Source organism: Ursus arctos, unplaced genomic scaffold (genome assembly GCF_023065955.2).
Source record: "Ursus arctos isolate Adak ecotype North America unplaced genomic scaffold, UrsArc2.0 scaffold_14, whole genome shotgun sequence".
Lineage (NCBI taxonomy): Eukaryota > Metazoa > Chordata > Mammalia > Carnivora > Ursidae > Ursus > Ursus arctos.
The window spans coordinates 16,177,521-16,191,654 of NW_026622808.1; the positions used below are offsets into that span (position 1 = coordinate 16,177,521).

General features: G+C 52.0%; 1 protein-coding gene across 16 annotated transcripts in view; it reads right to left on the minus strand.

Moving 5' to 3' along the window:
* RANBP3 (RAN binding protein 3) overlaps window positions 1-14,134 on the minus strand; it is a 54,362-nt gene that overhangs the window by 10,846 nt on the left and 29,382 nt on the right. For 9 of the 16 annotated variants that reach the window (XM_048226684.2, XM_048226687.2, XM_048226683.2 and 6 more), the window contains 6 exons: window positions 9,965-10,001; window positions 9,787-9,873; window positions 7,733-7,804; window positions 2,595-2,660; window positions 1,750-1,842; window positions 590-708 (listed from right to left, as the gene is read on the minus strand). In XM_048226684.2, the coding sequence (XP_048082641.1) occupies window positions 590-708; window positions 1,750-1,842; window positions 2,595-2,660; window positions 7,733-7,804; window positions 9,787-9,873; window positions 9,965-10,001 (474 nt within the window). The remainder of the gene's footprint in view (window positions 1-589; window positions 709-1,749; window positions 1,843-2,594; window positions 2,661-7,732; window positions 7,805-9,786; window positions 9,874-9,964; window positions 10,002-14,134) is intronic. The other 7 variants (XM_048226690.2, XM_048226689.2, XM_048226685.2 and 4 more) reach the window with 1 other exon arrangement.

Consider the following 14,134-nt stretch of genomic DNA (forward strand, 5'->3'; position numbering starts at 1 on the left):
AGTGCTGCAACTTGCACATCAAATCTGCCTCTGCCACCTGCAAACCGGGCTCGGAAGAACACGCCCCTCATTTTTCAGCTGGGCAATACTACTAGAAAACACATGCTTTTGGCCTAGACAATCCCAGAACCCTAGACATTGCTCAAAAACTTCTGAACTGACTCCCCAGGCAGATTTCTTCAGTTAGAACGGCCCACATATACGAGTCCCGGAGTTGTTCAGGTGTGGAAACAGGGAGGGGAGACATCTCTCCATATCAAATGGCACAAGACCTCATCAATGAAAGCCATTCCTCCAGCCCCATGGACTCCCCAGAGGCAGTGGGCAGAGTGCCCGCCGGCAAGCCAGCCCACCCCGGCCGCGGGGAGGTGCTGGGCCCAGGCAGTGCAGCACTCTGGAACCACGGACAGACCATTCTCGGCGTTCTAGCAACTACGGACATCAGCTGCAGTTGCGCACGCACGCCGCTGAGCAAATCCAGAAAGCCCTAACACGGGCCCACCCTGGCGCCCCTCAGAGCAGTTAACTGTCTACACACTCAGCGAAGCCCCGAGGAGGTTCACGTGCTCCCTGCCCAGCACAGACACACCTCAAGTGCTCGTGCCTCGTCGGAGGGACTTCTCCGTGCGGGGTTGTCGGGCGATGTTGCTGTCACGGCCCCCGTGCAGTCTGTTGGGATACTGACCCCGTTGGTGCCGCTGCTCGGGACTGCAGGGACAAGAGGACAGTGGCGGGGTCACGGGGGTTTAGTGTGGGACCTCGAGCGCTCCCTTCTACCATTTAGACCAATCGCGTAATTTCTCCTTTTTAAAGAAAAGGATTTGGTATCATTACTGAAAATCACAAATTCTTAAATTAAAAAAACCCAAACGAACCCAGAACTACAACCTCACAGAAGTGAGAATATCTTATTGCTTATTCCACAAAGAACTGCATGAATTTTCAGTGTACATAGAAGTGATACTGCTAACTAAAGTAAAAGAGAAAAAAAGAATATATACTGAATAAGGCACAATTATGAGTTTTATAAAACACAGTTTTACTCATAACATCTTGATTCTATGCACTTCTCCCTATAAATAGCTGAGATCACGTGATGTGCACAGCTTTTAAATCTGGCTGATTGGTCTGCATAACTTAAAAAAAAAGCCTTCCCGTTGAAACTCTTTAGAAATACTATTTCCTTCATGTAGGATGTTGGATTGCTTCTGATGAAGAATTTTTGAATTACAGGGAGAGACCAAGAGGAAGACAAGAAAAGCTCATTAATATTAAGAAATTACGGGCCAACTGAACACCATGACCTATGCGGAGATCATGGAAATATGGTTTAAGAGTTAGGTCTTACGGGTGGCAAAGCAGATAAAATTATGCACATAACCAAAATGACCCTTCAAGTCTCTCAGACACACAGGCGGAGTTTTGCCTGCAAACATGCTTGGATGAACTGGAGACACTTGGGAGGGAGCCAGCTTTTATGAAGCCAGCGTATACAGAAAGCATGTCTTACCTAGTGGTCACCTTGGCCTCGTGCCGCAGGGAGAAGGTGGGACCACGCTCTGTCTTCCCTGGGCTCACCATGGACTTAAAGGATTGTTTCCCCAGCTCTCTATTTCTGTGTGCATTCAGCAGATATGGCCAGAGTCACCTGTGTCTTTGTCAAAGTCACCAGACACAGCTGTTCCAGGCCAACTTCGGGAATGTTCTATACCCTGCCGTGCGAGCCTGGGCACCAGGGCCATTTCTTACCGGTCTGTGAGAGTGCCTTTGGCTGTGGGGCTTGTAACACTGCCGGGCGAAGCACACTCCGCTGTTGCTCCTTGGGCTTCTGGCTCGGCAGACCTGAGAACAGAGGTCAGCTTGCCTGGGGCCCTCGGACATCACAGGCAGAAACACGCAGCCCCATACTGGCTCTCAGGGGCTTTCTGGAAATTAATTCAGTAAGTGCAGTAATGCTCTATGGGGAACCAAGGGGCAGCTGTCCTCAAGTGCTGGGCTCAAGGATCAAGCACAGATGGTGCAGGGAGAGCAGAGAGCCACAGGCAGCCCCCCAGTGTTTAGGACTCTGCTCGGGCTCACATAAAAACACCCTTTGCACCTGCTTTTCAAAGTGCAACGCTGAGAAAATCTGTCTGCCAAACACAAATTGGGCAGGAAGCACAAGAGAATGCTTCCAACTCTGCACCACTGCCAGGCCCTGCTCCCCAGCAGCAGCCCACTGGATCGTGGCCACACGCTGCTAATCAGGCTTCCCCTGCGGCACGCTGGGGCTGGGATGCTCTGGAGACACAGCCTGAACCAACTGAGCTATCGCTGGGCACAGAGCCCCACACCAAGCCAAGTCTGCTTCCTTGCCACCCACCCCCCTCCTCAGGGTGGCAAAGCGCTCACAGTGGGGAGAATCTCCTTGGTCTGATGGGCTCCTTAAGAGTGGCTTTTCAGTGCTCATGTGCCAGGTAACTGAGATGACCCAGAGAGCAGGCTGAACCCGGAGCATGCCGGCTGGCTGCCTAAGGCAGCAGTGCAAATAGATGCTGCAGAGGCAGGAGGGGGAGAAAGTCCTTCCACTTTCCTCCTTAAAGGCGGGCACCTACCTGCGCTGGGTGCCTGGCCGTGGATCAATGTTGGTGGCTTCAACCGGAATCCACTGCTCTTTTCCTCTACAAGCATAAGACAAAAGATAAAAAGCAGGCCTGCCTAGGAGGTAGAAGTGGGGGCAGCAGGAAAGCTGAGACAGTCAAGGGCAGGGGAAGACTGTGGTCCGGACCTCAGTAGCCATGAGCCTAGAGAACCAGGGAAATGTTTCCAGTTAAAACAGAAACACAGAAGCCCGGTTCAACCACCAAAGTTATAAGGCAGCTTGGATGAGGAGGTGCCAGGGGGTTGCAGGAAGTGCTGGCTCCAGGCCAGGTGCTGACAATGAAAGACCACGGGGGTGTTGAAGATTCGAGACAAAAGTGACAGTGAGTGCAAGGCTGGTCCACCCCTGGGCCACCTCACCCAGCGGCCTACCAAGAGCTTTGTCGGGCTCACAAGCCCTGGAGAATGTCAGGGAGTCAACCAATAAAGGTCCCTGGGATCAGTCTCCCTTTCTCAGAGGACCTGTCTTGTCGGAGGACGCATCTGTAATCTGCGGAAACCTCTGTACTACCAGCAGATGTCTGGGAAATGAGACTCGTTTTCTGTGGTGAAAGATCAAAGGTGACAAACAGCAGGCTTGCTCTCTCTTTCCAGATGTGCCTGGAGAGCTTCACCTTGTTGCTTCCTGAGAACGCTGGAAGGCCCAGGACAAGGAAAGGGAAGGAAGCAGGGCGATGGCTCAAAACCTGGATTCAGCTGGGCCACTGGGCCACAGTGGTCATCTGTGTGTGCTGGTGAGTTGGCCTATCTTCTAAGGGGTGGGGAGGTGGGGACAGTCTAATCTGCCTTGACGGGAAAGATCAGCATAAAAAGCCTTGACTCCAACAGGTCAGGTCTGTTCCTGAGGCAGCACAGGGATGGCAGCATTCTAGGCCACCAGAGGCAACGTCACTCTTGGGCTAAGGTCCAACTCATCTGAAAAAACCCTTGTCAGGGTGCAGGGAACAAGATTAATACACAAAAATCAACTGCGTTTATCTATACGCTAGCAATGAACAATCCAAAAATGAAGTTTACAAAAACATGTTATTCCATTTACAATAGCACCAAAGAGAATAGTACTTGGGAATAAATTTAACAAACAAAAACTAAAAAACATCGTTGGAAGAAAGACAAACAAATAGGAAGATGTCTTAGAAGGTCACACAGTATGTGATTCTATTTATACGAAACATCCAGAACAGGCAGATCCCCGCAGACAGAAAGTGGATTCTTGGTTGCCAGGGGCTGGGGAAGAGGGTGGTGAGTGACTGGTCATGGGGACGGGGTTTCTCTTTGGGGTGACGGAATGGTCTTAAATTAATTATGGTGACGGCTGCACAAGTCTGTGGAAACACTAAACACCAACCGACTGCACACGGAAGCAACACAAATGCGTTATCAGACCAAACTCTGAGGCATAAAACAAAGTCAAATCAGAATTCTCAAGGAAGCTGAAAGGCTTCTTCCTGCTGCCTGCATGTTGGTCAGCCAAACCGCTCTCCTTGGGCAAAAACAGGGTTACAAAAACTCTCACTGCCAGTTAGGATGAAGGAGTCGAATCCACCAGGCTTCCACGAGCCTGCGTTAGCGGAGCTGGGGTCTCTCTCATAAGAGGGGTCATAGAAACGACACACAGGAGAATCAGACACCACAGATGCAGGCGAAGACGTGCTGCCGGATGCGCCTCTTTAGGAGACAAATATTGAATCACATTTCCAAAGCTCAGGACTATTCAGAAGATGACTGGCAGTTTAAAAGCATCAAAAAATATTGAGATGAAGTTCACAATTGAGATAATCTGAAAAAGACTTTACAGCTGGGTTTGCAATGCTTACGTTGATCAATCTCCACCTCTCTGTTCTGTGTGCAGCAATGCTAGCTGCATTTGACCCTCGCAGCCAGCTTAGGCTGACCAGTGGGTGGGGGCTCGGGCCTGGGTGAGCACGGCCACGGAGCACCCACTAGCACCGGGCCTGGCACCTGGCCCACCCCGCAGACGCACAAGAAATCACAGGGTGCTGCAGGGAACAGACCACAGACAAGACAGATAAGGCATGCCACACCTGTCATGGCAACTGAGGACCGCGGACAGGAGGAGCCCAAGGCAGCAAGGAGGTGTGCTCACAGGGCAGTAAGCCGAGGCCCACTGCAGGCGCCATCTTCACCAAAATAGACATGCTCTCTTTTCATGGCCTCAAAAAACTCACTTTGCCTACAACATGGCCAGGGTACAATGAAAAGCCGTTGCTGATGGTGAGAGCCCTAGCACACATGACAGGGTCACTGGGATGCATGAGTGACTGCACCGGTGTCCTCTTGAGGGCACCCACGTGCCCCACCGTGAGCTCACTGGGATAAGAGGTGGTTCCCTGTAAAGCAGCCTCCACCCTCCTCCTAATCACATCTAAAGCCAGTGGGTTCCTTTGAGGGTGCTTTCTGCCCTGCCTCAGGAAGACCCCAAGTGATGTCTGCGGGAAGCAATGCTTACCCCCAGGGGAACTTCAACTTGGTGTATGCCAGAACTGAAAAGACTCTAAGAGGAGAGAGCCTGGTGGGGTCTGGGCAGGTGGGAGGGTGCTTGGCATGTACGGAATTGGCGAGGAGGGTAGAGCAATGGGACACGCACTGTGGACAAAGGGAGCCAGATTTCTGTCAGAAAGACAGGTAGAATTATGAAGCAGGGAGACTCAAGTGAACCCTGTTGGTGCTGGATTGGAAGTGTACATGTGAACCCAGGCTTACCGCACATGCAGACAGATATGGACTAAGAAATGTGTGTATGTGTACAGAGAGGGATGTGCATAGGTACGGGCGGGGGGTGTCCCCATCTCTGGGACCGAGAGGCCCAGCACAGTGAGAGTCCGATGGCGGTGAGCTTGCTGAGCATGCAGACCTTGGTTTCTGGAGACCACGCTCCACTAAGAAGGACACCTTTGAGAAGGACCGTTGTGAGAGACGATGATGAGCCTGGAGCCTCTTGTTAGGACAGAAAAAAGTGCTTAAAAGAATAACGAGCTGTGGCAAAAGGAAATAGGTACCTGTTTGGTGGGACTCCCGCTAGCCGAATCTGGGACAATTAAAAGAAATTCTGTACTAATAACGACAGAATGTAAGCTGCTGACTGAAGCAGGAATCCACGCATCCGTCTTGCTGTACAATATAACAAGGGACTAAGTGGGGAGAAAGGACAGCTCTCTTACAGAGCACCAATTAAGCGTACTAATAACAGTGAAGGCAGGCCCCCCCCTCCTCTGGCGATCGATCATCACAGTAATGACTAATCCAGCAAGAGAACATTGGTGGAGGTGGACACTGGAGGGCAACAGTGAGAGGAATGGGCTTTCGTAGAGTCTCAGAGTATCTCTCCAGAAGAAAAGGGGATGATCTCACAGCAGAGGAACCGACAGAGCCCACTCTAACCAAGTGAGCAAAATCAGCCCCACAGGCACCAGGCCAGGTAAGCACCGTGTGCCACCTGGGACGGTGCAGCTTCGCTTCTATGGTACTCCAGCCCCACAGGCACTAATCGGGCAAAACCACCAGAAATCAGTGGACAAACCCGGACAGAAAAACTTCTCCAAAATCACTGGCCTGTAATCTTCAAAGCCATAAACATCAAGCAAAGAATGAGGAAGTATTCCAGATGGAAAGAGAGATATGGGGTATATGATCCGGGATCTGACCCCTCTGCTCTGAAGGACATCACTGGGACGACTAGGGAAAATCGAATGGGCAAAGGGATATGGAAGTGCTTTATAAAATTCTTCCATCAGTTAAAAATCCACCCTCCCCCAAATTAAAGCTAAAAAACAAAAGAAAGGCAGGCAGGGAAGGACGGAAAAAGGCTGATATGACTCCACCCTGCCTCAGGGACCAGGAAGCAAGGCTGTGTCAGCACCCCTCAGCAGGCCTGGCAACCCCCTTTTCTCAGGGTGGCCTTGCTCTCAGTGCTGCACGATAAAGGTTTCGTGGAACAAGAGAGCGGAGTGAGACCATTGCTCACAGATCTTAGAGGTGATGATGGAGAGATCTGTAATGGAAATTGACAGCACAAGGCCATCTAGATGCGTGCTTCAGCAACTGGTCCCCTAGACCAGAACAGGATCACCTGGGCTAACACTGCCCCTACAGTTCACAGGGCTACATGCTAAGCCAGCACTCCAGGGGTTCCCAAGGACCCCGACAAACCAAACTCCTCAGGACCTGGTGAGAGAGGGTCAGCTCAAAAAAGTCTGCTTTCAGAGTCAAAATGAATTCTATTGTTTGAAATGGTGCTATTGAATCAACCCCCTAAGTTATAAAAACATTGCCCTCATGCCAGAGTAAGACTTATCTTGCAATGCTTTTGAAGTCGGCAATGAATTTATATAAGGCAGGTTGGGTTACAGAATTCGGGTAGTTGAACTTGCTCATTAAATCTTTTATGAGGAATTTCAGCCACGTGGGAGAAACTTTCAGGAAATCTTGGAGCTGGATCTCTAGCGAAAGACCAAAAAAGGAAGGCTCCATAGTCTTCAGAGGGGAGCAAGCTACTTTCCTTCAAGGTTTAAAGCTGTGATTAAATATGCTTACATATTTATATGAACAGGTCTAAGTAATATTGATTAATGTGAGACTCTAATGCACAGAAAAGGGGTCTGGAAAATTCCATCGACCTCACAGCAGTTACCTTAGGGGTGGGAGAGGGAGAGGGGCAGACAGATTCTTTTACTCTATGTATTTTCCATTTGCCTTTCTAAAAAAGTGGTATGAATGTATTACTTGTGTACAATTTTGAAAAAAGAGTAACACACCTCTTTATAGTTGCTTTTTGTTTTAAAAAACAAAACCAAACAAAACCAAAGAACAGAAAAACCAACCAACACCTTAAAGGCTCCTTGTGACCAGGCCCTCCTGCAGAAACAAAAAATTAAGGGCTTATGAAGCCTGCCTCACACTGGATTCCAAAACTATGAGCTGAAGATTTGGGAAAACATTTAGGAACTGAAAAAGAATCCGGCTTTCAAATTGCCCGTTCCTGTTTAAGATCTTATTTTATAATATCAACTGCTTTTCATCCCAGGAAAACCCCCAGTGACTGGTAGTAAAGCAAAGGGACAGGAGGGCTCACCTGGTTCTGAGTCAGAATTGCCTGCAGATGGCTCGCAGAAGGTTGATGGCATAAAAACATTGTTTTTTGATACTGTCGACAAGGAGGTGCAGGCAGGGAAGGGAACAAGAGGAAAAACAGTGTGAGTAGGCAGGGCACACACGCACCCGATCACCTACCCCACCTGAAGTCTCGATCTCTAAGCCCCACTGTAGGGGCTCAGCATTATGAACCAAGCCTTTAGATGCTGTGGTCTACTGTGGCCGCCTATCTTGTCCTCATGCCCTTGGCTTTTCCTTGGCACTGTAGGTCCCAATGGGAGCAACCAGGAGGGAAGCAAAACGAACTGGATGTTCCAAGCCTCAGACCCTACTCCTTGTCACCGGCCAGAGGCTTGCTGGTTGGCTGAACCTGTCCCCTCACCCGTTTAGGACCTTACTTTACACTTATCAAACGCTTTCCTGGGTGTGGGCCAGGCAATAAGGCAATGGGCCTCAGAGCTGAAGAACCAGCTGGGTAGACAGAACACAGCTAAGCAGAATCAGAACGCAGGGCACAGACCATGCCTTCCAAGATACTGGCTCCACTCCTGTCTCCAACCCCGGTGACTGAGAGCAGACTATTTCCTATGCCAGTGCGCTAGAGCGGAAGGGAAATGCTTGGTTGGTTGGCTGTCCTTCCCTGCAGCCTATGGCCATAGCACGAATCACCTCTCCTCTTCTCTGCTGTACCTTCCACCACAAGGCGTGGTGCAGCAGGGCGAGGTGAATAGGAAGGAATACAATGGATCATGAGGGAGCAGAAGCTCCCTTGTTTCACAGGAACGCCCATGCAACAAGGGAGAAAAGAAAGTCTCCTGAAGCCCGACTGCTAACTGTCCCGACGGTTCCTTAAGGTCTGCTTAGCCATTCAGGAGGGTCTCAGCAGTCGTGAGAAAGGGTGTGGCAATGTCCACAGTGAGTGTTAAGGGAAACAGGAGTGAAATCCAGTGTGTTGCAGGGAGGATCTTGAAAGGATTGCTACATGGGGCCTTCCGGTCACATCTGCATCACTTTTGAAAGCAGAAACAACCTTCCAGGGTATCTTTTCCCCTTAAAGTGTTATCCTTTAGGTTCGCAGGTATAAAATGCTTTACGTGAACTTCCCAAGAAGGAATGCCAAGTCGGGTAATCAGAGATCCTCTCTGAACATATGTGCGTCTCTAAGTCTGCACTAGAGAGCCAAGACTGAGAAGATGGACGATGCCAGGGGGGAGTCAAGATGGGGAGGACAGGGGGCAAGCCCTGAGGCAGTGTTTACTGTTGAATCTGCAAGGCTGTCCCCAGGCTCACAGAACTCTCACCAAATAGCCACAGCATCTCTCTCGACCCTGGGAAACTGCCTCTTTGCTGCACTGGTCTTTGTAACAAGCCCCGGGCTGGTCTGCTGGCCCCCATCCAGAGCCTCCACACTCTCGGGCCCAGCCACCTCCACAGGGTCCTAGCCTGGCCCACCCTTCAAGGTTCCACCAAGCCCTCCTCCTCTGGGAGCTCACGGCATTCCATCACCAAAGTGTGTTCTGGGGCCACTTGGTTCCATATGTACTGCATGTGTGTCTGCGCTCTCAACCAGACTGCCAAGCTCTAGGCACATGGCTGAAGGGTCAGGAGGACACTCTACTTCCCACTTCCTACACCTTCAGTCTAGAGACACAGGCACAAACCTGGGAAGGAGAACATGTAATTAACACTTCCTACACCTTCAGTCTAGAGACACAGGCACAAACCTGGGAAGGAGAACATGTAATTAATGGCCAGAGCCCCTAACAGGCCTGACTGTCCTTTTCCTCTATTTCAGAGCGACCATTTCTTGGCGCATCTTCTTTTAGTTCACTAGGCCACGACCCTCTATTAAGTGTCACTGATTCCGGGGGGGGGGGGGCACTTCCAGCTTCATTCCTGACAGAGACTGAGTCTCAGATTGATTCTAACTGGATGTGGGCAGGAGACAGACACCAAGTCTGAGGCGTCACAGGGGGACGGCGGGCTCATCAGCACAGATGCTCTCACTGATCGGCAGTGGTCTGCAAAGGTTACCTGACTGTGAAGGTGGGAACTGGGTTAAAGAGGACGTTCTTTCTCGCTTGACGGGAGGGCAGTAATTTCCATCTTCTCGGTCGGAATCTACAGAAAATGAGGAGGAGGAAGAGGAGAAAATCAGGCTGCTTCCACTTTTACAACCAAAGAGAACGAGAAGTTTTAGAGATTTCCTCACCTTCTCCACCTTCGGGGCTGGAGCCTCCAGCTGGCCTCTGAAACGACAGCACACGGCAGGGGGGTAAGCGAGGGCCGGGCTGCCCAGCACCCAGCAGCCTGAGTTCCGTCATGAACGGATCGTGAAACGCAGCGCTGAGAGCCAACTCCCTGAGCTCATGCACCCAAGTCGCGGACGCACTTTCAACCTAACGCTCAAAAACTCCCCCAGGAACCCTCTGTGCCTGCCTTACCAGGCCATGGGCTGAGGAGTCCTCCTAAAGGCTGAGAACGCATTTACCACACAAAGAGCGGTTTCTCTGTCTCTCCACAGGTCACAGCTAACTGTGTGCCACCCCCCAACTCAAGCACAGTGAAATGGTATCTGGCTGAAATTCATTCTGCCAAGAGCTGGCAAGCGACCCACTCCACTCTGGAGAGCAGCAGGCCTGTTAAAATGGTGGCCGAACACCGGATCGCAGCAGTTTCTGTTTCTTGCCCTGGCACATTCCACAGCGAGGAACCGCTTCAAGGTGGACCATTACTTCCAGAGCAACAGAGAACTTTGATGCCTTGGACCTAAGTCTGCTGCACAGTGTTCAGAACACAAGCGTCAAACGTAACAACTCAGCAGACCACATAACCTACGGAGAAATCACAAGCTAAGACAGAAGGTGGCTGAGGAATTTCCTCCTTAACAACCTTTAGTTTTAGAATGTGAACAACTAGCCATCAAGAGGCCTTAAGATGAGCCCCGCTCCCACCCCCAGATAATATCCAATCCCTCACAGACTTGCAACTCTTCAGCACCAAGCAGCCAGAAGCAAACGTCGAGGGGTGAACACCACTCCTCCTGGGGCGCTTGCACGAGAGCAAGCAGAGGAGCCAATTTTCTTATTTTCAGAAAAGTCCCCAGGGGTCAAGTTTAGCCAAACGAGGACCACCTGCCTCGAGGAGCTGCTCCGGATTAGAGGAGGCATGCCTGGGAAAGTGCTCTGCAAGCTGCAGGGCGGGGTGGAAAGGCAGCAACTGCCCTCAGTAACACCAATAATGGGCTGTGAGCACAGTGAGCCCCGGGCGGCACTTTCTCCAGAAGGGGCCACAGAGGACTTTCGGCTTCTTGGGCCACACACATATTCCACCATCTTAGCTTGCAGACAGAGGCCCGGAGTTTGTGGACCCCGTCCTAAGAGACAAGGGAGAAAAAGGGAACCCAACCTGAACTCACTCCTCCCGAGTGGGCCGACAACTTGGGTTTGAGTCAGAAACGCAAGCCTTTCCTGCTCAAGTGCGTTCGAAGTGCTCCCTGCAAGCCTCGGCAAAAGCACGAGGAGGACTGCTGTCCCCACGCTGCATCGGGTGCTCAGGAGGCCCCGAGGAGGCCATTCATCAAAGTGCTTGGAAACAAACCCCTCCTAACACAACAGGGGTTCAACAGTCTTTGGGGTAACTGTGAACATACCACAGGGCCCCAGATGAAATGGAACACCGGAGGAGTCAAGCAGCGGGCTCCTGACGGGCACACACCGGCGCCGGGACCGCGAGAGCAGAGTGTGGCGGTGCTCGAGCCCTTGGAGGCCCGCAGAGCTTACTCTCCCCACTCCCACACCTCCTAAATGCATACCTCGGGCAAATCATTTCACTCACCCAGGCTTCTGTTTCCTTCCTTGGGAAATGGGGGTGCCAGCACCTCCCCCACAGGGAGATGGAAGGGGTCAGTGAGATAAGCAGGTGAGGTAGCCCTCCCTCTGACCTGACACCTGGCCAAGGCTGACACCTGGACTTGGGGGGGGGGGGCTCTCCCAGCAAGCTCGCTTCCGACGGATGGTATGCCCTTGGGAAGGGTGTGACAAGAGTCAGGATGTGGTCAAGTCCCTGGGCAGCCAGATGAGGGGGTCAGGGTGGGGGATCTGGGTGGGGGTGTTGCTCAGACACATACTCTGGCAGCGCCTTCCTTTCACTGGGTCCACGGCCACAGCAGGCCTTTTCTCTTGGGACCATCCCCTTCCCTAGGTGGCACCACTGAGGCACAGACTTCAGGTACCTCCTTCCTATTCCTTCACAGTGGCTGGGCCCACCCCGGCTCTGGTCCTGTGGCTTCTGGCCTCTCTCTCGTCATTCAAGAAGCATCCTGGCTGTACTAACCCTATACACGGCAGCCTCTCGGATCCCGTGGGATCTGCTACTTTGAGAGCGACTCCTGGTATCTGGAAATGACCTTGCAGACACCGCTCCCTCATCAGCTGACTTCTTTTCACTCTGCTAGCTCTTCCCCGGCTTCTCACAAGAGAAACCCCTCACCCCTGCCCCCTGCACTCCTCTGCAACCCTCACTCTGATTGTGTCATTGTGTCAGGGTCCCCACTAGCTCAAGTCCCAGGAAGGCACTGGTCCTCGGCCCACAGCAGGAGCTCACCTGGCCATTTGTTCAGCGAAGGGACAGAAATCACAGGCGCTCTGCGGGCCTCAGAGAAGCTACTAAGGCATGTGTCTCTGTGTTACACACAGAACAGTGGCCCCTGGTCCTGTCAGGGGCCCTGAAAGCTTGTCAGACCCCGGCTTCCTGTTTCCTCAGCTGCCAAAAAGGGCATTCCTCCACCACCTCAATCCCGAGAGGCCTCCACATCCACCTTCCCTCTGCCCTGCTGGCTAGCTGGGCTCATTTCCATGTGTGTGGATTTCCAGAAATCTACAGATTTCTCATATCATTCCATGGTGGCTGGAAAAGACCTGGCATGATTTCAGTCATTTTAAGTTTATCAAAACTTGTTTTGTGGTCTAGCAAATGGTCTGTTTGACCTGGAGGACGTCCCGGGCACTCTGCAGCACAGGGCCCTCGACGTTCTTTCTCCAGGGCAGACTGCTTGCTAGGCAGCTGGGTTTAGAGTGCTGTCCAGGCCCTCTCTGTTCTCCAACTTCCGTCCCAATGCTCAGCTGACTACTGAAGTGGGGGTGCTGAGCTCTCCAAGACTGTGACTGAATTGTCTCTTCTCCCTTCGGTTCTGTTTTTGCTTGGTGTATTGTGGGGCTCTTAATGACACATAATTTTCTTATATATGCCAACAACACCCCAAACCTCTCAAGAATCTGAGTTTCCTTTAGAATTTGATGAGTGCTAGGAAACCCTCCCCAGAAGTGGGCCCAGACCGGGAGCTGAGGCCTCTGGGTCCCCTGCTGTCTTTCCTGAACCACCCCTCCTTGCTGTCACGCTGCAGCCTGTCTCCTCCTGTTTTCCGAACATGCCAACATTGTTCCTGCCTCAACATTCCTTCTGCGTGTGCCACCCCCAAGGCCTGGGACGTGCTTCCTGCAGGTCCGCTCAGTGTGGCCTCGCCAAGGCCTTTCCCAGCCTCCTCCAGGGTGAACCCATGCTCACTCACTGCCCCACCACCCGGCGAGTGGAGCTGCTCCTCTCCACCTCATTGCCCAGCCTCCCCTGGGCCTCTGCCCTGTTTTGTGTACCAGCTGAAAATGATCTAATGCGTCCGTCTGGCTGTTCTGCTCACAGTTCAGACACACACCCCTCAGGATGCTGTGCACAAAAGACGATCAGCATGTATTCACTGCACAAATGGATCCCGAGTTGGTCACAGCCCCTTCAGTGACCTGGAGAAGAAAAGTGCCTGGCCAGACAACATTCAAATGCAGGAGACCCTCAAACCCACACCCCAATCTCTTCTAAGAGACAACGTGACTGGCCTCTTGGTTCTGGAAAGCTGGGAGGCCAAGGACAGAGGAGGACAACACAGGACATTACACCACCAGGGAGAACCTTTCAGAAGCTGCTGGAATCTCCTGTGGGGTCTGACTAGCCAACTCAGAAGCAGTGAGGAAACCGATGCCAGCAACTCTCCTCAGTAGGAGCTAGCACAAGGAAGCAAGGAGACAGAAGGCACGAGTAAGTCATTTCTGCTTGCCTTTGGATATGCCAACTCTTCCAGAAATCCTCAACGGTGGCCGGCGTGAGGAGAAGCCTGATGTCTGTACCCCCCAGCCCTCCAGCTGCACTGAAGGTCTGAGCCTGCTGTCTGGCTGTCTCGTGCTGTCTTCTCTCCAAATAGGGAAAGGTCTGGGGTGAAGCAACTCCTCTTTAAGCCACCCTGGCCCAAAACGAGGCCAACGCCGGCTCCACACACACTTTGTGCAAACACAGCAGCCTGGTAGTCAGGGGCCAGCCCTCACCAGACTGACAG